Source organism: Ursus maritimus, unplaced genomic scaffold (assembly GCF_017311325.1).
Source record: "Ursus maritimus isolate PB19 unplaced genomic scaffold, ASM1731132v1 scaffold_16, whole genome shotgun sequence".
NCBI lineage: Eukaryota > Metazoa > Chordata > Mammalia > Carnivora > Ursidae > Ursus > Ursus maritimus.
The window spans coordinates 45,535,762-45,560,490 of NW_024424008.1; the positions used below are offsets into that span (position 1 = coordinate 45,535,762).

Genomic DNA, 24,729 nt, shown 5'->3' on the forward strand with positions numbered 1-24,729 from the left:
CTCCTTCATGACCTCTTTAAAACTCTAATTTACCCCCACCCCCAAGCTCCCTATTTCTCTGCTCTCTTTCTCTCCCCAGCACTTCCATCCCCTACAAAGACACTGATCCACCTCTTTTTGTCTATTGTCCGTCTCCTACTAGAAAGTTAGCCCCCCGAGAGCTGGGATTTTTGTCTTTTGTTCAGTGATATATTCTAAGTACCTAAGACCATGCCTGATACATAATAAGCTCTTAATAAATATATGCAAATGAATGAAGCAATTAACTATTTTCAAGACTATGAAAGAGATTTTTAGGAATATCTTGTGTTTGATTAACCAAGTAACCCGAACTCTATGTAACACAACTAGGAATATGTAAGTGTGACCTCTGGATGGCCACAGAATTCAAATTGCTCCATTACTAAAATCCTTCAGTGACTCCACGCCACGTAGAGGAAAGGCATAACTCCTTAGCCCAGCGGTTCTGAAACTTGAGCATGTATTAGAATCACTTGGAGGGCTTATTAAAACAGATTGCTGGGCCTCGCCCCAGAGTTTCTGATTCAAGAGGTCTGGGATGGGGCCCAAGAATTTGCACTTCCAACAATTTCCCGGGCGATGCTGATGCTGCTGGGACCAGGGACCATATTCTGAGAGCTCCTGCTTTACAGTGACGTACGAGGGCGTGCATGAAAGGCACCTGCCAGTTTCTCTAGCCTTAATACCCACACTTCCATCCTTGCAATCTGGACATGTACAACACGGAAGGTTTCGTCTTCTCCTCCGCACACTGGATTCAGTAATACTCTCCAGTCCTTCTTTCAGATATCCCAACTGATGCCTACAGCTGATGCTCACGGCTGGCCAGCTACTCTCTAGGATGCCCACCAGTTCGGTTGTATGTTTACCAGGAAGCTTTAACACGTGTTCACAAACCTGTTTATTGTAGGTTTTGTTAAAATTACAGCATGTATTTGAAGGTTAGATAATTTGGAGAAATCTGAGTGTGAACAGAGGGTTGTTATTTTCATGGAAATGAAGTAAAATAATTTAGAATGGCCCCATAAAGCAAAAGGCAAGAGAACAACTCGGTGATGGTGGGGGGGGGGGAAGCTGTAAAAGATTAGGGGAAACAGTTATAAAAAAGTTGAAGAAAGGTTATGTTCTTAGATCTATTATTTTAAAAAATATTTTTTAAATTATTTATTTTAGAGAGAGAGCGTGCGCGAGCTCGAGCAGGGGGAGGGGCAGAGGGAGGGAGAGAGAGAGGGGGAGAATCCCAAGCCAGTTCTGCACTGAGTGAGGAGCCTGACTTGGGGCTCGATTCCAGGACCCTGAGATCATGACCTGAGCTGAAGTCGAGAGTCAGTTGCTTAACTGACCGAGCCCCCCAGGGGCCCCTAGATCCTTTCTAAAGGTTTTTAAAGTATTTCCTTTGCTTTTAAGAACTCAAAAGTAGAAATCCTAGGTCCCTCAAACTGATGCAGAAGGACAACACCGTACTCCAGGAGCACACGCACTGACAGGCGAGGCCTTGGCCCCTCCAGGACAGACTGGTGAGTCAGTGTAGGTCTGGATTCTTTCGGTGAAAATCAACTGTTTAGGGTCATCATTTTTCATGTCTGCTTGAACCACTGTATTGGATTAATTAACCAAATTCCAGTTCCTGACTAGTACCCTGGAGGCTTCCCCTGTATCAGCAGGCTTCCACCTAAACCGTGGCCTCTCAACGCTTTTATACTGTTGCACTCACTCCCTTTGCCTGCAATACTTCTGCTGCCTGCCTCCACCTGCTACCTTCTTTTTAAAGAACTTGATCAATGGTTGCCTCTTCCATGAAGCCCTCTCTGACTTCCCTTGACAGACTCATGCACTGTTTCTTCTGTGCAACTTTGGGACCTTTTGTGTCTCTTCTGTAGGTACTATTTTCTTTATTTTTAAAAGATTTTGTTTATTTATTTATTTAGAGAGAGAGAGTGTGAGCAGGGGGAGGAGGGGTAGAGAGAGAGGGAGAGAAGAGAATCTCAAGCAGACTCCACACTGAGTGGGGAGCCTGACACGGGGCTCGATCTCATGACCCTGAGCTCATGACCTGATGTGAGATCAAGAGTCGGATGCTTAACTGATGGAGCCACTGGTACTGGCTCTTCAGTGTGGCTGCTTCCTGCGAGGCCGGAAACTGCTAAAGACCAGATACGCTGGCAGCAGCAAAAATGGCTGCAGACCCCTAGCCCTCTGGGGCCTTTAATGAAGAGGCAGAGCATCCTTCTTCCCATTGCCACGGCTCTGGTTCACCGCAGAAGCAGGTGCTCTGGCCCCGGGTAAGACAGCAAGGCCTGTCGGGCACTCCAGGCACGTTTGCGAAAGCTATCCTGAGAAACGATTGCTTATGTTAAGGTTCTGGTTTTTGAAAGGGCATGCTTTCGTCAGGAGGAGAGTTTTCTTCTCATGGATCCCTTGTCAGTGATGTTGAATTAATGGAGTGTCACTCTATAGATCATACAATCGGTAGCTGAACCAACTAAGTGCTGAACAGTGCGCGCAGAAAGATGCCTTAGGAAACGTGTTATACTGGGGAAGAAACCAGGAAGTTCAATTTGAATTACGCTCTCGTAAGTAAGTGCTCTTGTTGCGGTCACACAGGGCAAAAGAAAAAAACCCTAATCAATGAAGATACGGAGTGCTTACTCTATAGGAGAATAATTTTTATGAGTATGATGGAGGAGAGACTCAAAAATACCACCGAAACTGGAAGAATTCGGAAAAAAAAACCCAGTAATTCTGTTTCTAACCAAATATAATTAGAAAAAGATGATCATCATTGAAAAAAAGGTAAAGCTTAATTTTATAGACAACCAAAAGTTTCACTAAGTCTTAAACTACAGAAAAGAAGAGCACTATAGCACTGAAATATGAGTCTAGGGGCCGGGTAGCTCCGTCAGTCAAGCCTCTGCCTCTTGTCTTTGGCTCAGGTCGTGATCTTCTGGCGTGTGAGATGGACCCCTGCATCAGGCTCTGCACTCAGTGGGGAGTTGGCTTGGGATTCTCTCTCCTTCTCCCTCTGCCCCTCCCACTCATGCTCTCTCTCTCTCAAATATTTTTTAAAAATTAAAATATTAGTCTTATCCAGTAGGAGACCAAATTCAAGTCAAATGTTCAGTAATAAATATGCAGGGCTACATGTTATACCAAGCTTTCACGTACAGTGTCTCGTTCGGTCATCCCATAATCCTGGGTCTGTGGTAGAAGTCAGAGGCCATTGAGCTGCATCTCGGGAGGGAGGGGAAGGTCTTCCCAAGCAAACAAGGTGAGGAAGAGGGGTCCATCAGCATGACCAGAAACGCAGGGGAGACGCTGGGTCTGGGAGCCGTGAGTTCTCGGAGGACACAAGGGGTGGGGATGACGAAGGAAAAGGCTGAAGCCGCAGGAAGGGGCTGGGCCGCGGAGAGCCTTGTGCACCACCCTGAGAGTTTGAATCTGACCTACAACATGGTGAGTGTGAGGTGTGCCCGCTCAAACCCGCTTTGTGGACGGTCTTCTGGGAGTCCTACCGTAGACCGGGCTACTGGGGCATTGAAATGCTACCCTTTTAGCTACACTTTCTTATTCTACCTGAAGTCCTATCCCTTTCCCTTCAGGCACTATGACCTGAAAAAGGAAAAAAAAAAAATCTGTTCAGAAGAGCCTATTCCCAGGGCGATTCCTTTCCTTTCCTATGCCTTGAGAATGCCCTGTGTTGACAATAGCTTCTCTTTACTGCCTGCCACACGTCAGGAGCTTTCTATAATTTTTTCCGATAAGCCTCCAGGCAGAAATTGACCCCATATAATAGATAAAGAATATCAGGCTTAAAGAGTCACTTGCTCGAATATCTGGGAAGTGCTCCCACCTGGTTAGCGGAAGAGCCAGGATATAACCCATGATTGCTGACTTCCAAATCAGTGCTTTGTTTTGGTTTTATTTTTTCTCCGGTAACATTGTGCTGCCCCTAGGGGAGAAGGCTGCTCCCTCGGCTGCACAAACCAAACCTCGTCCCCCAGACCTTCCACAGTTTTCTCTTCCTCATCTGTTCACGTTCCAACTTGAATGACAGCTCCTCAGAGAGTCCTTCCCAAGCACCCAGACATCCCAGTTACACTCCCCTTCATCATTTTATTAAGTTATTCCGTATCCTTTGAGGTATTTATTGGCACTTGAAATTATTTTGTTACACGTTTCTGGCCTCTGTCACATGACTGGAACGTAAGCTCCATGAAGCCCAGGCTCTGTGTGTCTTGTTTTCTCTTGCATCCCTAGCACTGAGTGCCAAGCACGTAGCTGGCGCTCAATAAATGCTGATTGACCTGCTGTTCCAGCAAGAGCCACGACTGTATGGGTAGTGGATTCTTGATGGGGCTTTATATGGTCTCGAAGACTATAAGTAACTGAATTAGCCTTTCTAAATTTGTTTTCACAAAGTATCAGTAATTTCTTTGCAGGGAAGGACAAGAGAAGAGTAACAGGTCCAAAGTACTTACTGCTCTTTTCTGAGCTTGCTAAATTTTCCCTTCCTTGGTCTTCAAAGTCACATTGGAATCAAGATAGAAAGGTAGCTCCTTTTTCAAGACACAAATGTCCTTTAATGGTAGACCGGAAATGGACTCAAATTCTAACTAATGAGTTTCAGACAAACACCGAACAAGGCATGAATAAAAAAAAAAAAAAAAAGGAAGTCCTGAATATTCACCAGCAAAGTTACTGGCTGACGGTGATACTTAGGTGCCCTCTAGTGTGTGTTGGTTTTTATATCAGTTCCTTGCTTCACGCGTCACGTGGTAAAGATCTCCTCCTGTATTCCAAGGTGAATTTCCCAGTGCATTTTAACGTACGATCAACAGATGAAAAATGTACATCGTACAGATGACAGTTGGCAAAAATAATTGTGGAGCAATTTAAAAACTGACAGTTCTGCTCTGAGCCATTATTTCCAAGCAAAGAATGCAATTTAGGTGACCCTGAGCGGTTGGGGGGTGTGAAGTTACAAGGGTTACTACAAAATATTGTGTCTTGTGAATCCATAGGCATAGTTCAAAAATAAAAGCTATAAAAGGGTATAAAGTGAAAGGCTGTTCCCACCCTGTTCCCCCTCCACCCTCCACAGTGAACCACCTGCATATCCTTCCACAGTTTCTAGTGCATACCAAAGGAAATATGTAGCTTTATTCTTCCCGACTTTTTTGCACTGTATGCACTGTTCTACACCTTTAATTTTTTCTGTAATAATCAACCCTGATAAATTGTCCATAACGGTTCATGGAGAACATCCTCATTATTATTTTTTTAACAACTACAATGTACTTTATTCTATGGATGTACTATAATTTCAGTATTACTCACATGATAGACTCTTGGGTAGTTTTCAATCTTTAGCTGAAAAAAAGCCTGAAATGACTAATCTTGTACAGGAGTTATTTTGAAACTGCACATATATAACTAGGAAAAATTCCTAGGAGTGGAACGTGTTGGGTCAAATAAAAATAACCGTAGCTATCACTTACATGGCGCTTGCTGTAAGGCAGGCATTGATCAAACCACACGACATGTATTAACCCATGTGTTTAATCTTCTTAATAATCCCGTGAGGAAAGTACTATTATTATCTCTCTCTCTCTTTTTTAAAGATGAGGAAACTGAGTCCCATAGCTGTTAAGCACCTGCCCAAGGTCAGACAGCAGGTCGTGGTGCTCTAGAGTCTATTCTCTTAGCCATTATGTTTTACTATTTCAAGAAGTATATGTCTTTGTATTTTATTTATTTATTTTTTAAAGATTTACTTATTTATTTATTTGACAGAGCGAGAGAACACAAGCAGGGGGAGCAGTAGAAGGAGAGGGAGAAGCAGGCTCCCCGCCAAGCAAGGAGCCCGATGCTGGGGCTCGATCCCAGGACCCTGGGATCACAAACTGAGCCAAAGGCAGATGCGTGACCATCTGAGCCACCCAGGTGCCCCTATATTTTAAGTAGATTTAACAAATCGTCCTCCACACCCCTTAGACCAATTTAGTATCTCACGAACCTGACTCTACATTTGTGCCCACAGGTTCATCAAACGTTTGGAATTTTGTTGGTTTAATTATAGGCGAAAAATAGAATCCCAATGTAGTATTGATTTGTATTGCTCTTCTAATGACTGAGGTTGGTTATCTTTTCATATAGTTCATAGATATATGTATTAACTTTTCTGTGAATTTTCTATGGATGGCCTTTGTGTATTTTATTTATAGTGAGATTTTTGGTCTTGATTTCTAGAAGCTCTTTGTATATTAGAGATATTAGTGTTTCATCTGTGTTATGAATTAGAAATATTTTTCTTCTTTATATTTTGACTCATGCTTTTTTCTATAGAAGTTTTCATATTTATGTAGTCAAATTTATCAGTCTTTTGTACATTTTGGATTTTGAAACATTTCGAGATTATGGGAGAATTTGCTTGGTTTTCTTTTTCCTAGTATTTTTTAAAAATTAAATATTTGGTCCATTTGGAATTTATCTTGTTGTATGATATGAGGTATGGATCTGACTTCATTTTCTTCCAGATGGCTACCAAGTTGTTTTACTGAACAATCCATCATCTCCTCACTGATTTGAGATACTGCTTTATCAAATCCTAGTATCATATCCTATATTTCCATATGTAATTTGGCTCTATTTCTAGACTTTCTACTCTGTTCCATTTTTCTGTCTATACATGCATTAAAGATTATCCTAGTATTATTGTGGCTTTATAATGCACTACCTGGTAGTGCTAGATTCTCTCATGATTCTTAATGTCCAGAGCTTTCTTTATTATTCCTGCTTTTATTTTTCATCTGAACTTAATCAGCTTTTTGAGTTTTATTTAAAAAAAAACTGTTGACATTTTTTTTGGACGGTCATAAACTTCTTAGATGTCCTTTCAAATCTTTCTAAAGACAATACACTACTTAAGATACTGTCTGATTCAACTGAGCATAAATGCTTGTCTCAAAATGAGGTATTAAAAAGCTGATTTTCTTTGCTGTTTATTGGTAATTGACATTTAGTCATTTGGCGATAGAGGTCATTTATCCTTTCAACATTTCTAGTTGTAAGATAGTGGTCATCTCTTTCAAAGAAATTAAGAGGAGAAAATAGTTTTTCAAACATGAAAACCTTCCAGATAGATGCTGCTTAATCTAAAACAAGACCAGAAACGGATAAAGAAAGGGGGGGGGTAATCAGAAGGGGGAATGAAGCATGAGAGACTAACTTTACATCAAAAACCGGGGACGTACTCTATGGTGACTAACATAATATAATAAAAAAATATTAAAAATAAATAAATAAAATTAAAAAAAAAAGAAAAACAAAAAAAACAAGACCCTCCAAACCCGCCACCCCTAATTCTTACCTCCTGCTCCCAAATCAATCAGCCATTGAAAACATCAATGTTCTGTAGGTACTGACTTACACAACTATGACGTTGGGTTTCTGAAAAACCCTGTATGGACTTTATGTGTGGTCCACGGACCAGCAGCCTTAACCTCACCTGGGCATTTGTTAGAAATGCACCCTCTTGAGTCTCACCCCACACCTACTAGACTAAAATCTGTGTGTTAACAAGATTCTGGGGGTGGTTCATAAGTGCCTTAACGTTTGAAAGAGAAAAAGATCAGTGGTTCTCAGTGGACCCAATAGCAGAAGTGGCATCACCCAGAACCATGTTGAAAAATTCAAATTCTTGGGTCCCACCCTATACCTACTGAATCAGAAACCCTTAGGTTAGGTCCAGCAATCTGCTTCAACAAGCCCTCTGGTTGATTCTGATTCACACTAATGTCTGAGACTCCCTGATGTAAAGCAGTGGTTCTCAATCTTGGCTAAGCATTAGAATCACTTGGGGAGCTTTGAAAAATCCCCATGCTGACAGTGCACCCCAGATGAGTTAAATCAGAAATTCGGGGCCTCAGGCCAAGGAATCTGTACAAAGCATAGTTTTTGTCCGTAAGAAAACCTATAATCTGTACTGACAGAAAGATCCGCACATACTTCATGTATAAATAACGACTTGAAAGGAACAGATTGTTCAATGCTATTGACTATAATTCAGTAAAACAGTTACATGTATCCTATCAGTGTTAAGTCAAACTAATTTCTATCCCTTTAAAAAGAAGAGGAGTAAGATGAGGAAATGTATGTTGGAAAATGGTGAAGAAACAGTTTTGAATATGATCAGCAATCAGCCCTTAGACATTTGGTCCTGGAGAAAGTGGTGGACAAGGTCAATGGCCACTTCAAAGACTAGTTTATGAGCTCAAAGATTGAGCAAGCCAAAAATGCTTTAAAGTTTCCTCCCTGGCATAACAAAAAATTATGCTATGGAATCACTGACAGTCAACTCACCCCAATATTGTTTGTAAATTAAGTTACAACTCTAAGAAAAATCAGCAAGTAAGAAATCAGCAGTTAAAGAGTTTATAATAAAGCTACTTTCACTTTTATTAGTAGAGATAAAACTTTCTTTTGGCTTCACTATTTGCCTCTCCTTCTAGACTGGCTTCTTTTGAGAACACATTTAAAAATAAATGAAAAATATTGGTCTGGTCTGGGAGAAATTACTGGCTATAAATATTTTTCACAGATAATGGACTGTTGAATTTATATTTTTAAAGGAGCAACCAAGCAAAATTCAAAATTTTATATATTATGAAAAGTACACGAACACCTAAAATTGGGTCAAAAATGTTGATAATTCTTTTGCATTCAGCTAAATGTTTGTTTTGAGAATTCAGCTGAATATGCTACATCCATTCCTCTGTTTTATTATTAGTTTCAAAGGCAAGGCTGTGACCATAATCCTTTAAGACTATAAAAGGAGTTTCTGAATTAAAAGAAAATCACAAATATTCATCTACCTCCTCTTTCATGTTCTATCAAAAAATACTTAGAGGTTAGAACAGGTTAGAGCATTTTAAATAAAACCAATTTGAATTTGGAATAGGTCTAAGGGCATCCCCGTGTAATGTAATAACCTTTCCTTCGTATTTGAAGATGACCTCACATTAGTAGGTAACGAATTTCAAGCTCGTTCCCCCAAGAAGGATGGTGGATATACTGATCTAACCATTCTTTCTTTATGTCCATGGACATGTCCACTAGGAGCTGGGCTGATAGGATCTTCATGAGAGCCCGTGAAGTAGAGCTAAGGCTACTGGCTCCAACAGATTTTGAATCCATCATCTGAGAAAGAAAGGGAGGGCATTTGTTGTTCCGATTTTATAGATGGAGAGACTAAAGTTTAATTATATCCTTTGCACAGAAAAAAGGATGGTGTAGTGATTATCAGTTGTGTTGGAAAGGTAACAGAATCACTGGATAATTAAAAAAACAAAACAAGGGGCTCCTGGGTGGCTCAGTTGGTTAAACGTCTGCCTTTGGCTCAGGTCATGATCTTGGGGTCCTGGGATTGAGTCCCATGTTGGGCTCCCTGCTCAGTGGGGAGTCTGCTTCTTCCTCGCCTTCTGCCCCTCCCCGCCACTCATGCATGCGTGCTTGCTCGCTCGCTCTCTCACGTGCATGTTCTCAAAAAAAAAAAAAAAAAAAAACCAAACCAAACAACCACTTGGTATAGCCTGCCACCCTCTTGCTACCACCCAAAATGTATATAAAATCTAAGCTGAGAATAACTTGTGTGTTTGTTGCCATTACTGATGTGTGTTAGGTCACCTCCAATGTATTGGGACATTTAGAATTAGTGGAACAGGGGCGTCTGGGTGGCTCCGTCAGTTAAGAGTCTGCCTTTTGCTTGGGTCATGATCCCAGGGTCCTGGGATCGAGTCCCACGTAGGGCTCCCCTCTCGGTGAGAAGCCTGCTTCTCCCTCTCCCTCTGCCTGCCGCTCTCCCTGCTTGCACTCTCGCTCGCTCTCTGTCAAATGAGTAAATAAAATCTTAAAAAAAAAAAAAAAAAGAATTCATGGAATAATCCCCCTGATTCTTCAAAGAGGAGCAAGGGATGGGGCCTTTGTTTTACTCAGCCACATGGTTATAATGACATCACCATCTCAAGGGAAGTGATCTCCAGCCATTTCAAACAAAGGCTAATTCCAGTCTAGTAGTGCTGGGAAGAGATTATTAAATAGCACTTACATACCTGTTCTGGGAGAATGTCCCCCCTTTTTTTATTGTGAAGTTGAAGATAAGAGTCCGTTTTAGGAGTAGGTAATCCCAAAGTCAGCTTGTTTTTTTCCACGAAATATTGTTTGGACTTCCTTCGACGACGGCCACGTGATCCTGGCAGGAAAACCTCATTATGTGAACTTGAACTCTTCAAGTAATGAGAGACGTTGCTTGACTTCTCCCCCAGATCACTGTCGCTCGGCTCCGAAAATGGCTGGCTGCGATGGGTACCACGCTCATAGTTTGGGCTTAAAAATTCACTGCCAAGCAAGGAGTCCACGCTCTGTGGGCTACTCTTGTGTTCGCCTTTCTCGCCTGAGAGTTCCATGGATGTCTCCTTGGAAGGGTACAGTGGATCGGGAGTCGGATTTTTAGTAGAGCTGTCTACAGACTCCGGCAGTGTTTCCATCGTCAACAACTTCCTCTCCTCTTTCTTACTCTTCCAGTTTGGGTCATAGCGGAGGTCCGAATATTTGTCTTCTACTGGTTGTTGGCTGCCCAAAGCAGAAAGGAAATGTCAAGTCCTTAATTAAAATGAATTTACTCATAATGTTTAGTTATCTGACTTGAATCTTTCTCCTATAACTTCCCTTTTACTACCTCTGTGTCGAAGCCGTAACGGAGGCTCAGATCAGGCTTACGGAGTATACGTAAGGGCACAAAGGCTTCAATTACAAGTTCATTAAATTAGGGACTAAAAATTAGGGATAATTAATTTGTAAATGCCCAAAAGCAGCTGAAAATCACATGCCAGTGACTCACTGTGCTATGCACACTTTCGGTACTTCAGCTAGTGAAGGTAAAACTGATTTCACATTTTGGCTGGTGACACACACGTCTGGGTGCTTATCTAGGAAGAAAATGCCATTATTGCCTGGATGAGAGTTTCCTCGGTCTGCTGCTCCTGTGAGGGAAAGCAAGATTTATCTCAAGTGAATACCTACCCAGGCTCATCCTTTTAAGTAGTTTGCTTTTCATTTCGTCTTTGTAGATTTTATCACACGCGCGGTAGAAAGATCCCCAGGGTTCAGAATCAGACGGCGGCTCACTGAAAAGTTCTTAGTTCATATTCTTTTGGTTTGTGGCACAAATGCCCACGAAACCGAGCACAGGTCAGTGTGTGCTCTTAGCTCTTGGATGGCCCTATTTCAGCAAAAGGTTAAACATATGGTCCTGCCATAGGGACATGGGCTAGTCCAGAATCAGGGCCTATGACCCCAAATAAAGTCTTCCCTTTTTCCTCATGACAGTCTCAATTTGTAAGGCACCTCCTGGTCTTAACCAAAAAAAAAAAAAAAAAAAGAAAAAAATGCTGGTAGTATGGCATATTTAATGGCCCCTTTGATCTTCAAAAGCTAAATGGGAGAGATTTTCCTTCCTTGAGTATAGTAGATGCAATCTTCTAATCAAAAAGAATATGTAAATCACGTAGGCTTTTTATGCTACTTGATATTCCCGTTTGCAGAGGACATAATTTTATGCTGGGTAAACAAACTAATGGTGCCCCTACTACTAATTTCCTTCTCTTAATGTGGCCCTAGATGTCTTTTGATTTGATGTAAAACAAAAATTAGAGTGAAAAGACAAAACTCCCATGTCTTGCTAAACTGTCATATTGAATTTTTCCTTCACATATTAACTTCTTGGGACACCTGGGTGGCTCAGTCGGTTAAGTGTCGTGATCCCAGGGTCCTGGGATCCAGTCCCACATCGGGCTCCTTGTTCAGCGGGAGTCTGCTTCTCCCTCTCCCTCGGCCACTCCCCCTGCTTGTGCTCTCTCTCTTTTTCTCTGACAAATACGTAAAGAAAATCTTAAAAAAAAAAAAAAGATGGAGAAGTTCTTGGAGTGGGCTGCTCTTCTTTCTCCACCAAGGGAAGAAAAATGATACTCTCTTCCAGCAAAATGCCTGAATGGAGATCGCACACATTTGTTGGGAAGTTGGAGGTCAAACTCTGCAACCCAGCTCACTCCCTAAGCACCACGGGTTACCTGCCTCTGGGGCTTTTGAGGACGAGGTTTCGCCTGTGGGATGTCATGTGAACTCCCACGGTGTTTTGGCCTTGCCTTTCACTTGGCTCTCTAGGTCTCAGTAGGCACGGAGTGGGGACCTGGGATGGTCCAGCAGGGCACAATCTGGACTTGGGACTGGACACACCTGGGCTCAAGTTCTGGGTCTGTCGTTAGCTGTGCATGAAATCATGTCATCTCTGAGCCAGTGTCTCTTGTCTGTAAGTAGCGATCAATTATATTTGTTCTGCTTACTTCTCAGGATTGCGTAGACATCAAAATGAGACCGTATATCTTAATGTTCTGTATTTGTGCTTATTTCACCTTCCACTATAGTAACTTTGCCTCTTCACCTAGTTAAAGCTTTGGGCGGCAGGGACTGACAGTCTCCTTCCTTCCCTAACCTCTGCCCCAATACTCCACCCTGTGCTCTGGGCAGAGGAGTGAATGAGCGTTTCTTAAATAACAGCCTCTAAAATTACTCGAGTCAACACAAATGTGGCATCAGATATTAATTTTTAAAAACCCAATGGTAGTAAATTAGGACCTACACATGCAGAAAACCTTCTTCCATTGGACCAAATTCGTGAATGATTTTAGGGTTTATCATGTAATGAGTTCAACATAAAGGTCAACTGTGATTGTTTAGGTGGGGAAGAACGGATTAAGGGGCACCTTGATTATATCTTCAAGTAAATATATGAATTTTTTTTTAATGAAGAAAGGTGCTGTTTCCCCATATCCAATACATATTGAAAAGAAAAAAGTCAATGTAACTGCCCTGTTCATTCGTTTGCTCTATTTCACAGAACTTCTTTCATTTACTTGCTCGCTCAGGGATTCTGCTGGGGGTTTATTGAGCACTTACTGAGCTAGGGGATACAGGGATGGGCTCACAGCCTCGTGGGGATACAGACAAGAAAACAAGCAATTTACAATGGGAGTGATGAGTGTCCTGACGAGGAGCACGGGCCTATCGAGACTCACGAGGGACCTCCAATCCCATCTCAGGAGGTCGAGCGAAGCTTTCTGAAGGACGTGATGGTTGAGCTGAGACCTAAGGCTAAGAAGGAGAGGGACTGTATGCCAGGCTGAGGGAGGAGCTTGTAGAACGGAGTGGAGGGGAGAGCGTGGTGATTTCAAAGAACAGATTCTGTACGGATGAAAGGAAGGTGGAGGAGAGCTCAGGGTGAAGCAGAGGTGAGATCTTGAATGGCTCTGTAAACGCTGTGAAGAAATGTGGCTTACGTAAATTAACTTGGGAGTCTGGTTTCGAGCAAAAGTAATTAGAGAGCAAAGATGTTAGACGTAAGTACTTTTGGATAGCCCAAGTGATGGGTGTTTGGAAGGTATTAACTACAGGAGCATTTTTATTTGCTTGTTTGTTGTAAAGTTTTAGAATAGCTAGCCCTCTTCTTTGTGCTCCTTAAAGCAGGGGTTGGCAGCCTTTGAAAGTGAGTATCGCACTGGGGATCACTGCTCTGTTACTTAGTTGGGGGTGGGACATGGAATGCTAACTTTGGGAACATAGCGGATCACTGCTCTGTTACTTAGTTGGGGGTGGGACATGGAATGCTAACTTTGGGAACATAGTCCATACTGTATGCCAGTTAGGGAATGCTGATGGTGAATCTCCAGTTTTTTCCTTAGAAGAGCCCAAAGAGGGGCACCTGGGTGGCTCAGTCAGTTGAGCGTCTGACTCTTAGTTTCAGCTCAGGTCAGGATCTCAGGGTCCTGGGATTGAGCTCCGCGTCAGGCTCCCCGCTCAGTGCGGGGTCTGCTTATCTCTCTCCCTCTGCTCCTCCCCCCAACTCGTGCTCCCTCTCTCTCTCTGAAAAATAAATAAAATCTTAAAAAAAAAAAAGAGCCCAATAAGAGAAGTACTATTATTATGCCCATTTAATAGATGAAGGAGCTGGAGCTTCGAGAGCTTACGTAACTTTCCCAAGGTCACCGAGTGAACAAGTGGTGGAACCAGGACAAAGACCCTGGCATCTGGCCGACTCCCGTCCGCCTAGCTGGCCTCTATCATTCAGCTATTTCCATAGGTGGTCGTGGAGCAAGGTCTGCCTCATGTGGGTTAGTGAATCGGTCTGTCGGCCAGTCAGCAAACACACGCAGAGCAGCTCCCCGGGGTCCTAGGCATTGAAGCATGGTGAGCAAAACAGAAGCAGGCTGGTGGATCTTACCTGCTGGCAAGGAAATAGGCTTTCTGGGCCAGCTCTCATGATCAAGTAATAAATTAGATATATAAAGAAATGCAGCACATATTGGGTATTTAAAATGGGGGGGGGCATAGGCTCACTCATCACTGAAAATACGTTAACGTCTTATTTCCAGATTCAATTGCTAGATGATATCTCAAAGTCCATTTCATTTCTATTCTATGACCCTATGATAAACTCACAAAGGAATCAGTAGGCTGAAGAATGCTTATTATTTAAAAAAAAATAGGTAGTCTTTGGGGTGCCTGGGGGGTGCAGTCAGTTGAGCGTCTGACTCTTGGTTTCAGCTCAGGTCAGGATCTCAGGGTTGTAAAATTGGGCCCCGCATTGGGCTCTGCACTCAGCACAGAGTCCGCTTGAGTTTCTCTCTTCCTTTGCTCCTCTTCCTCCTCCCTTCTCAAACAAATAAATCTTTAAAAAAGTAGGTAGTCTTCAAGATTTGAAGTTTATGGTTCCCCCGATTCCACCTCTGCAGTGATACTAAGAAAACCGGCACTCACAGTGGTCAGCACATTTAACCAGCACCTGCTGTTAGTGGCATAATGTCTACGGTCACGAGTATAGACCTTCCTCAGTTATCTGTCATCTCCGTGGGGCTCTTCTTGCCTAAGTAATGATATGGCTTCTTTTGGTTCTGAGAAATGGTACAGCAGAGTGTCTAAGGACAAGGGGCTGCCTGTCCTCAGTTCCTGGTGCCTCCAGTTACTGTGTGGGCATGCGCAAATTATTTAACTTCTCGGTGCCTCAGCTTGCTCATCAGTGAAATGGGGATAATAGTATCTACCTCACTGTGCTGTTGAGAGCATTAAGTGAGTTAACACACATGAATGCTTACAATGAATTGTGTCCTTGACACACAGTAAGGATCCAGTGAGGGCTAGCTATGACCGCCTCTGTCTGTGAGCTCCGTGACACTCTTTGCTTGCCCTGTGTCACGTTCAGTCACTATGACGTAACATTGTCCTGTTGTGCTTCCTACTGACGGATCTCAAGGGATTCTTCTCTCCCTGGGGCTTCAGTTATTTCCAGGGCACAAAGCTGTCTTGTGATGCACTAAGGGGCACCTTTGCGCCTTGAAGGAACTAACACTTATCTTCAAAAGTCCAATTTTTGTTACCATGACTTAGGCACCTGTGGACAATCTGTTTGAACTATAGTTTAGGAAATGGGACTAAGAAATTTCAGCCACATGATGAAATGTTTTAAGGACCTGCTGAGTGCTGATGAGGAAGAGAAAACAAGGGAGAATGAAGTGACTTTAGAGCTTCAGGAAGAACTGTAATTTCTGGCCTCAACAAATTACCCTTCTTAAATGCCCCTGGAAGTGTATCATGCATTGCAGAAAGACTGGTGCTTTCAGTGGAACCTAGACGATACAAAGTGTTTGGGAACAGATCAGAAAAAAAAAAAAAAAGAATTGCTTTGGCTGAGAAGAATGTTTCTGAGCCAATCGTGTGAAGAGAAACTCTAATAATGTACACAGAGGAGATTGGAACCTGAAAATGTCTCTCTTCTAAGAGCTTTAATTACACTGCGCCATTTACACCCGCAGCGACGGTCTCCAAGTATCCCCTCCGTCCCCTTTCTAGATGGAAACTATATGTCGAAACAAAGGCCAGGTTCTGTTTTGCAACATTATGAGCACGGGAAGCTGTAGTACTTCACAGAAACGAATCTAATGGTGGAAACAGAACACGACACTGAAGAACCCCATTGTCCTGAGCTCGTGTGCTGAGAAGCTCAATTAGGTTTCGTGGTCCAGGTCAACACACTGGAACAAAAAGAGCGTGAAGAGCTCCTTCATCAGTCATCATCTGCACAGAGAACATGCACTTCTCTTCCTCCCCATTCGACAGAAAGGTTACGCAGACAATGCGTGCACAACTCTTTTGTTACCGTTCAGACAACAGATGCCGGGTCTCCTCTTCAGATGCCGAGGTAAGACCCGGATGCAGAGAGGAAGGAGACGCTGGTCTCCTATGCATACGCCACGATATTTGCAGGCTCTAATGGACCCCGTTTGAGGACTTACTGTGCTCAACTTCAAACAAAATAAAATCAAATCTCCATTTAATGAAGAGCCTCATATTTAGTGTAGCATGCAATCAAAAAATTACTAAAATTAGAGCATGTCTCTAGTACAATTAACATCCTTTGCACTCATAATAAAATATTCAATAACTGGCCATTTTGCCTGTTGAGGAGGTGAATAAAAGCACTGCTATTAATCATTTAGCAGTTACTTATTTGCCACTTTATTTTAAGTAGGCAGTTAAATTGAAACTGCACATGTTATTATTGATTTAGGTTTAATTTAATCCTTTGAAACAGGACAATTATTCCCAATTTATATGCCATTACATCTTTTATGCATATGAACAGCAAATTCAATTTTTGTTTAAGTGTAAAGTTTTTAATGCTTCTTTAAGGAACTATAAAACTGACAATTACTTCCAAGGATTTCTGAATTCTAGGTTCCTCTTAATCTTTTTATCAATGGCTTTTAAGTAAATCAAATGAAATAAATCCAAAGGATTAAAAAAATCACTTTTGCAAGCATGAAATAAAATGGTCCCATAAATACGCTGATGCACTTCAAGTAGGTTGTTTGCGATGCAGGAAATTTCATTTACTGTAGGCGTCCTGCTTTAAAACAATTAAACATCTTAATAGGAAAAAACTTGCTTTCATGAACTGAAGGCCAAAGACTGTCTACAGAAGTACACTCCAGAGAGGGGACTAGATTGTTACCTAGTGAACTTTATTTACAGCAATTAGATAATTTGGGTAATTCCAACCAGAGCCCCTTCTTTGTCTTTGACAACAGATTTATAGCTGCAAAATAACCAGATATTTGCTCCACGTTCATATGAGTACCGGCCTTGATTCAAGGACAGTCTGTGAATTGAATGAAAACAAATGATCTAAAGAGCACGTGATCGTAATTGCGACGTAACATTCTCGTCCCTCACTTCTCTCATCTGAGGTGAAACAAAGCCTGCATCTTCACACGGGAAATGATGTATGACCCAGTATTTAGAAACACAGTTCGTCGCGTTCAGTGAGAGTTTACAATGCTCAGGCCAGGAATTTTCCATGGAGATCTTGGATGTTCTTTTCATTCTCCAGAAACAGCGGCTAAGAAGCCTTGGATGTATAAAATTTGTAGGCATTTACACTTCCTTTAGATAGAATTTCCTGCCTTTTATTTGTTTTATTAGTTGTAAAAGATTTATTTATCAAGAGAGAGAGAGAGTGCGCGCTTGCACACGAGTGAGCCAGGGTTGGTGGGGGAGAGGGGGAGGGGGAGAGGGAAAAAAAATCTCAAGCAGACTCCCTGCTGAGTGCAGACTCTATGCAGGGTTCAATCTCAGGACCCTGAGACCATGACCTCAGCCGAAATCAAGAGTTGGATGCTTAACCGACCGAGCCGCCTAGATGCCCCATAGAATGTCTTGTCTTCTAAATGCCAGATATTGATGGCATTGTCATTGCAAGGTGACTGTGATGTCATGAGATAGGCAGCGGAAGGACAGGCCTTGAAACGTGGGTCCCACTGACTGGCTGTGTGTACTTGGGTGAATCTCTGTACCACCCTAGGCCTTGGGCTCCTCCTTTGGGCAGTAAGGGGAGTAGGCTGTGCTTTAGGGACCCTGCCGCTCTGAAAATCCATGGTTTTATTCATTGGATGGCGTCCATCATGGTATATAAGAATTAGAAAAAGCACTCATTTTAAATTCAGTATGTTAAAAATGTATAATAATGGAAGTTTTCTGTATTTTCACACTTGCCAGGGAGTAGAAATAATGACCACAGTTACGGTCACGGATCCGACCGTTCCTTTAATAACTGGCGATCCTCTGAGACGTCTGGATGAACTCAGAGCACTGTAAGGGATGTGACTTCAAATCATACTGTGGGAGGTGTTCGAACTCACTACCTAGTTACTAATCTAACACAGCGAGCATCCCAATTTTGAAATAAGCTAGAAGGGAATTAGTGGGTGTCTCCGAGGGCGTTACACCGCAGGGCACGGCGGCTTTAGCATTTCTGGCGGGGACTCTGCCTCTAATAGACACCATCTATGCCCACGCACACACTTGACTTCCGTCCCTGCCCGCTCATCTGCTGTGATGGCACCATGCCTGCCCTGAGGAGTGCACCAGGTTTAACGGCGGCCGAGTTTGTGAGCAAATGGATGCACAGACAACAGAAATGACAAATGCCTGCGACAAAAAGTCACTTCTCTGATACAGCCATTCCCCTGTGATCAGAAATAACTAAAATGCTAACAGCTATCCCCAACATGCTGTGTGAAAGCCCCAGAGTAAGGGTGTAGTGTAAGTTTTGTGAAGTGGTTGGCCAACCAGGGGCCTTACATTGAAAATCTAACAAAGTCCGTAAAAATCAACATGGATGAATGTTTCTAGACACCAACAGGGATGAAAGTGGGCCCCTGGAAGCTCTCACGGTGTTCTCGGTAATACTAGAATGTCAGACATGTCCTCGGGGCCATCTTTACCCTCTTCACCCGTGCAAAAAACAAAAGAAAACAAACATACTCTGTAACACCTGTGAGAGGAAAGTCTGCCCTCAGATTCACATTCCCAACGTGTTCTGCAAACAGTCTGGGAAATCTGCAGGAAGTGGAAAGGCTGAGTGTTGGTCTTCACCCAGTCTCTCTTTACCCACTCGCTGTTTTGTTCTCCGCCACTATTATTTGAACCCTTCACCTGATTCTTGTACTATTAATCAGAAATAATATATATAAAAGCATTTGAGAGGAAGATCCTAGACTCCCACAGCACAATAAAAATGCAGATTATTATTACTGTGTCCCTTTCTTATTTTTAGCCAATTCTGAGCATAACAACTTAAGAATTCCTCATTGTGTCTGTCTCCTGCCCAGTAATTTCTCGCACAAGGTGGTTTATTAGACTATGGGATCTTTGGTGAGGGCTGTTGGTCCCAGATGATGGGAAAGACATCGACAGACCTTAATGAATGAAAGCCTCTCTCTTTCCCAGGAGAGGTGCTAAGGAATATAGGCAACTATGATGACCCGCTGCCCAAAGTAAAATACGATTAATGTTGGTTTATTACGAAGGCATAGCAACCTTTAGAAACTTTTATTACTTTACCGAAACATGTAATTTTCCATGTATGTTTACTCTGGCTTCAGTTTAGTCCATATCGAAATTGTTACAGCTTTAATTTTTGCTAGATCGTAAAACCGAATCCTTTATCAGATCAGCCCTGATCACCTCTCTAGATAACTTCTAATTAGAGGCTCAGGCTTTGGTTAGGGGAGCATTCATTCAGTTCAGTTTCTGGCTGTGCCCCTTAGTAACTATATACACCTACACAACTCTCAGAGCCTTGGTTCCTTATCTGCAAAATGGGGGTAATAATGCATGAGAGACTCTTGGAAGGATAAATAAGACAGTGTATATAAAGCAAATAGTTCTACAAATGGTAGCTAATTACATTTAAGTATTCTTATTAAACACATATACTAGGTATTGTACCGCTGCCCTCTAATTTTTTTTTTTTTTAACATATACGAATCAGAGGCCCCAGGACTGAAGAGGTTATTTCTAATGCTCGAGGAATTACATTGATCTCTTTCTTTGCCAGCGCCGAGTGTCCTAAGGCTAGTTGTGGAGTGGGGTTTAAGGATTATCACGTGGAGATCCTCTCTCCACTCTTGATTCATTCACCGTAGTCAATGCTGCTCCAATTTCCATTAAGTAAAAGGTTTTCTCTAATCCATATACATTGAACTATGGCTTGACTTTGGTGAGATACAAGAGAGTAATTGCTTTGAGGAGGTTCTGGTAACATCAAAACAGAAGAGTAGGGCTCAAGTGATTTGTCAGGCAGCTTTTAAAACTGTTGCTTACAACAGCAAGAAGAAAGAGATTTTTCATGGTTTTAAGGCAAGGGGCTGACTAGTTTTTTTTGAACTACAATTCCCAGAATGCCATCTACCTTATAAAAATGAAAGCCTACTTGAATTTCATACTGAGAGTCTGAGATCGATTTGTCTGTTTCATGGCTAGTAAACTACTCGGAGCCAAGCAGCCATGCACGTAGGAAAGGTTTCCAAGACTTAAGTGAAAGAGGCCAATAACTAAACTAACCTGAAAAATATTTTTGAGGCATTATTTGGCTAAATGCTTCGGTTCTGTTTTCCTTTGTAGTGGAGAACTGGGTCTCCTAACGTTCGATGTCTCAAGCACTACACCGCCAAATAATTACTAGGGCTAAAAGCCATTCCAACCCTGAGGATGATAGTCTGTCATTAAAGATTTCTAAGGCAAACCAGTCTAAGGAAAACAGCAAGATTTATGGATCTCTGAATCAGAAGACGAAGGCCCTCACCATAATTTTGATTTCTACAAGTACTTTTCTTTATTTTGAAATATATTGAGTGGCATTTACGTTGTCCTTGGGTAAAGAGCAAGGGTTCAAGTCTGCTCCCTGAGCACTGGACTCAAAGAGGAAAAACTCAACTTTGGGGAAATGAGGTCCCTTAATGGATCCTTGCTTTGGTTTCTCTACAGACCAGAATGCCTATCTACTGCAAAACATCTTTCCTCTGCCCTCGTTTCTGGAAAAAGAACAACAACAACAACAAACCAGCAGTAAAACTACTACCATTTATGACCTCGGAGACTCTGTCCCACTCTCTTCTGTCAGAGCTATAATCAAAACACGGCTTAAGGCATAGAGCCAGACTGCACGGGTTCTCCGCTCCACCACTCAGTCGATGTAATAAAGGGGTATAAATATAATCCCTTTACGCCTCATGTACAGCCTTTAAAATGGGGATCACTGTAGTGTCTCCTAACAGGGCTGCCACACGGGTTAAATGAGATAATACACGTAAAGTGTCTAGCACAGTGATGGGCTCATGGTAAATACTCTATAAATGCCAGCTATTGTTACGAGCACCTTAACGTAACCTTTGGCTTCTCCTCTTCCTTCAGCCACCATATCTCATCTGTCAACAAGCCCTGTCAATGCAGATACTCATTCTCTTCGCCCCCCCCCCACTATAAATTACCTATGCAGTGAACGAATAAAAGTTTGCTAAGAAGGATACGCACCCACATAAGCATACATATTGGTCATCTCTGAGGAGGCCAGTGGGGGAATGGGTTTGGGAAGGGGAACAAGGAAGTTTTATCTGTAATGTTTTATGTCTATAAAAAAATATATCTAAGGGGCGTCTGGGTGGTGCAGTTGATTGAGTGTATATATTATGGTTTTGGCTCAGGTCGTGATCTCAGGGCCGTGGGATTGAGCCCTGCTTCAGGCTCTGCGCTCGGCACGGAGTCTGCTTGGGAGTCTCTCTCCCTCTCCCTCTGCCCCTCCCACTCATGCATGCTCTAAAATAAATAAATGAATAAATAAATATCTGAAACAAATATGGCAATAAGGGTTATATGGAATTTTTCTCTGTACTTTTTTTTTTTCAGATTTTATTTATTAGAGAGAGAGGGAGAGCATGAGCAGGGGGGATGAGCAGAGGGAGAGGGAGAAGCAGACTCCCCACTGAGCAGGGAGCCACGGGGCTCAAATCCCAGGACTCCAAGGTCACGGCCTGAACCACCCAGGCGCCCCTCATCCTCGCACAGCTCTATGAGGTCCAGCAAGTTACTTATCTCTGTTCACCTCATTTTCTTTATCTGTAAAATGGGAAGAGCAGCATTTTTCTGGCAGGATGACAATGAAGAAGTGAATGAAATTACGGATAGGCCTCTAAAAAGAGATACTGTTGTCGTTGTTGTAATTACGATTACCATCTGGTAATCTGGTAGTTTCTTTGTTTGTCGTGAATTGACCCTCTAATTCAGAACGCACTGGCTTGCAGGATCATCTTTCTTAAACATGGCTTCCTCTCCCAGGTCTCCCCAAGAACCTGTATTCTCTCCCCCTGGTGTAGCCAGGTCAGGCGGGGGAGGCCGTCTGGCTGACGCTTCCCTGAACCCCCCGTCCTCCCCAGCGCTGTGACTGCACCTTGCTCACGGCGCGTCACACTTGCATTGTACTTTGAGATCCCCAAGAAGTGAGATCGATTCTGCCCAGAAATATTTGCAGTGGAAGAAATAAGGAGGGCAAGCAGAAAGGAGGAAAAAGACTCAGAGCTGGACTCTAATTCCGGCTCCTTCAGGTGCCCCTTGCTATGGCTGCCTTGCTGGGACAGGTTGTAGGGTTCTGTGTTCAACGCCCTACCCGGGGTGTGGGCTGGCTGCGCGCACGATGGCCCCTATAACCAGGTCCCTTACGCAGTCCTCTCTCCCTATGTTCAGAACAAATCATCTGCCACCAAGTGGGGCTTGAATGTGTCTCACTCTAATTGGGTCCTTGCTTCCAAATTTTACCTTCTCTCCAAAACCCTGCCTGTCCAAGTTCTAGGCCTTCTAAGAAACATTCCTCAGTCTATTTCACCCTTTTAAAACAAACCAAAACCTAACACATCTATAACTCATAAAGAGCTAGTCACCGTCCTACATACGTTGTATATATATTCACTTATTTTAGCCTCAAAACTCTGCGAAGTAACTATTATCCCATTTTAGTGATGAGGGAACTGAGGCACAGAGTGATTAAATGGACTTGGCCAACTCTCACAGCTAGTACGTGGCAGAACTTGAACCCAGATGGTCTGCTTCAGACTACACACTCCATCCCCCCATGAAAACCTCTTTCTAATCAATAACTTTTAACTTCTTCCATACTGAGTCTTATAATTTTTTCATTAAAACTGAGTAATGCACTAATGTATATTCTCTTATATTATTTGGTAGCTCATTGCATAATGTTAACACCCCATAAATACTGATTGTTTGAAATTAAATCCTTATACGATTATGTAAGCCCCGGGAGGTAGACCTTCGTCAGCTCAGGTAGGACTGTACTCCCAGAATGTTATTTACTGACCCTGACAGCAGTCCTGGGAGATGGACGGGCCAGGCCAATTTGACAGGTGAGAAAAGTGAGCCACAAAAGAGTTAAGTGACTTATTCCAAGTTATACACTTAACAGCAGTGCCTGGACCAAATCAACACCACCTGATTCCAAGTCATGGCACTTTTCCATAGCAGGCTTTCTGGAATCTCTCCAAGGTCAGATCCTAGCAGTGGAGACACTTGGAATATGGGCGGGAAATAAGGAGCAGAAGAAATGCATATGCCCTTATTAATACCTTGTCTTTTGCATATTTTTTATTAAAAGGTGTGGCAAAAAGCCTGGCTTCAAGCTGTCCTTAGTTGCTGTCATACACACAGTAAAGGTGCTCATCCATAGCCTGTCCTTACTGTCGCTTATGATCTACCAGTGATGACTTAACATTTCAGAACCCACTGGTACCGTACATAGGCCGATTCCTTACCTGTTGTCCATGCCGGTGTTCTGGGTATGGGGGTTTTCTCTGCCTTCCTTCCGAGCTGCTTTTCTGCTTGCTTCCTCTTCTGTCTCACTCAGGCTTTCCTGTTGAAGGCTTTCCTCCTCTAAGCTGTCCAACTCCATATTGTTGTCCTGGATTTGGTCTTCCAACTGGGACTTACTCTCTTGAGTGAAGCTTCCTGATTCAGATTCCAAGGAGTCTTTTGAAATCAGATGTAAGTCCTTCTTAAAAGGTGGCTCTGTGGACCGGACCTTTAAGTTGGTATGATGAACAGGAGACTGGATTGAGAGCTTGGGAATTAATTGACTATGACTCATCTTGAAAACATACAAATATGAATATGAATACAAATATTCTTGATGATAGGAGCAGTTGGCTTGAATATTTAAAGTTGTGGTTCACAAAAGCATTACCTAAAAAAAAATATATTTATGTCACTTCGTGACTACTGAATTCTCTTTAATTTCAATGTTAATCAAACATTTAAGTGAGCAGAACCCTGTTATATTTTCTGCAGCCTTTTGTACGTACCCTTTTGTATGAGGAAGGTCTATTGGAAAAACTATTGTTTTTGTCTCTACAGAAACACATCTGATGTGGAGTTCATAAACAGCCTGAGTAATCAAATTCAGCTTTATTGAGGAAATCAAATGGCTGGATTCCTTTTTCTACCTTCCAAGGGCGTATTACAGCCAAGCCTGGACCGAGCTAAATGGTTAATTACGGGCACTACTTGGATGGCTTTATTTCAAATACCCAGGCCTACGATATAAATATGCCATGTTCGGGAGTATTCACGCATAGAGTAAAACAGGTTCAGGTCTACCTTTTGAAAGTAAAGGAGAGAGCAGGGAGGAGAGTGGTTTCCATAGTTGGAGCAGTAAGGAGGGCAGCTGTGTTGTGTCTAGACCGATATTGGCTGGTT

The 24,729-nt window shown here is 42.5% G+C and overlaps 1 protein-coding gene across 1 annotated transcript in view; it reads right to left on the bottom strand.

Annotated features, from left to right (window-relative positions):
• JHY (junctional cadherin complex regulator) overlaps nt 1–24,121 on the bottom strand; it is a 54,525-nt gene extending 30,404 nt beyond the window's left edge. The window contains exons 1-2 of the mRNA XM_008689949.1: nt 23,790–24,121; nt 10,131–10,650 (exon numbers count right to left, since the gene is read on the bottom strand). Of these exons, the coding sequence (XP_008688171.1) occupies nt 10,131–10,650; nt 23,790–24,121 (852 nt within the window). The remainder of the gene's footprint in view (nt 1–10,130; nt 10,651–23,789) is intronic.
• Between the last annotated feature and the right edge of the window lie 608 nt (nt 24,122–24,729).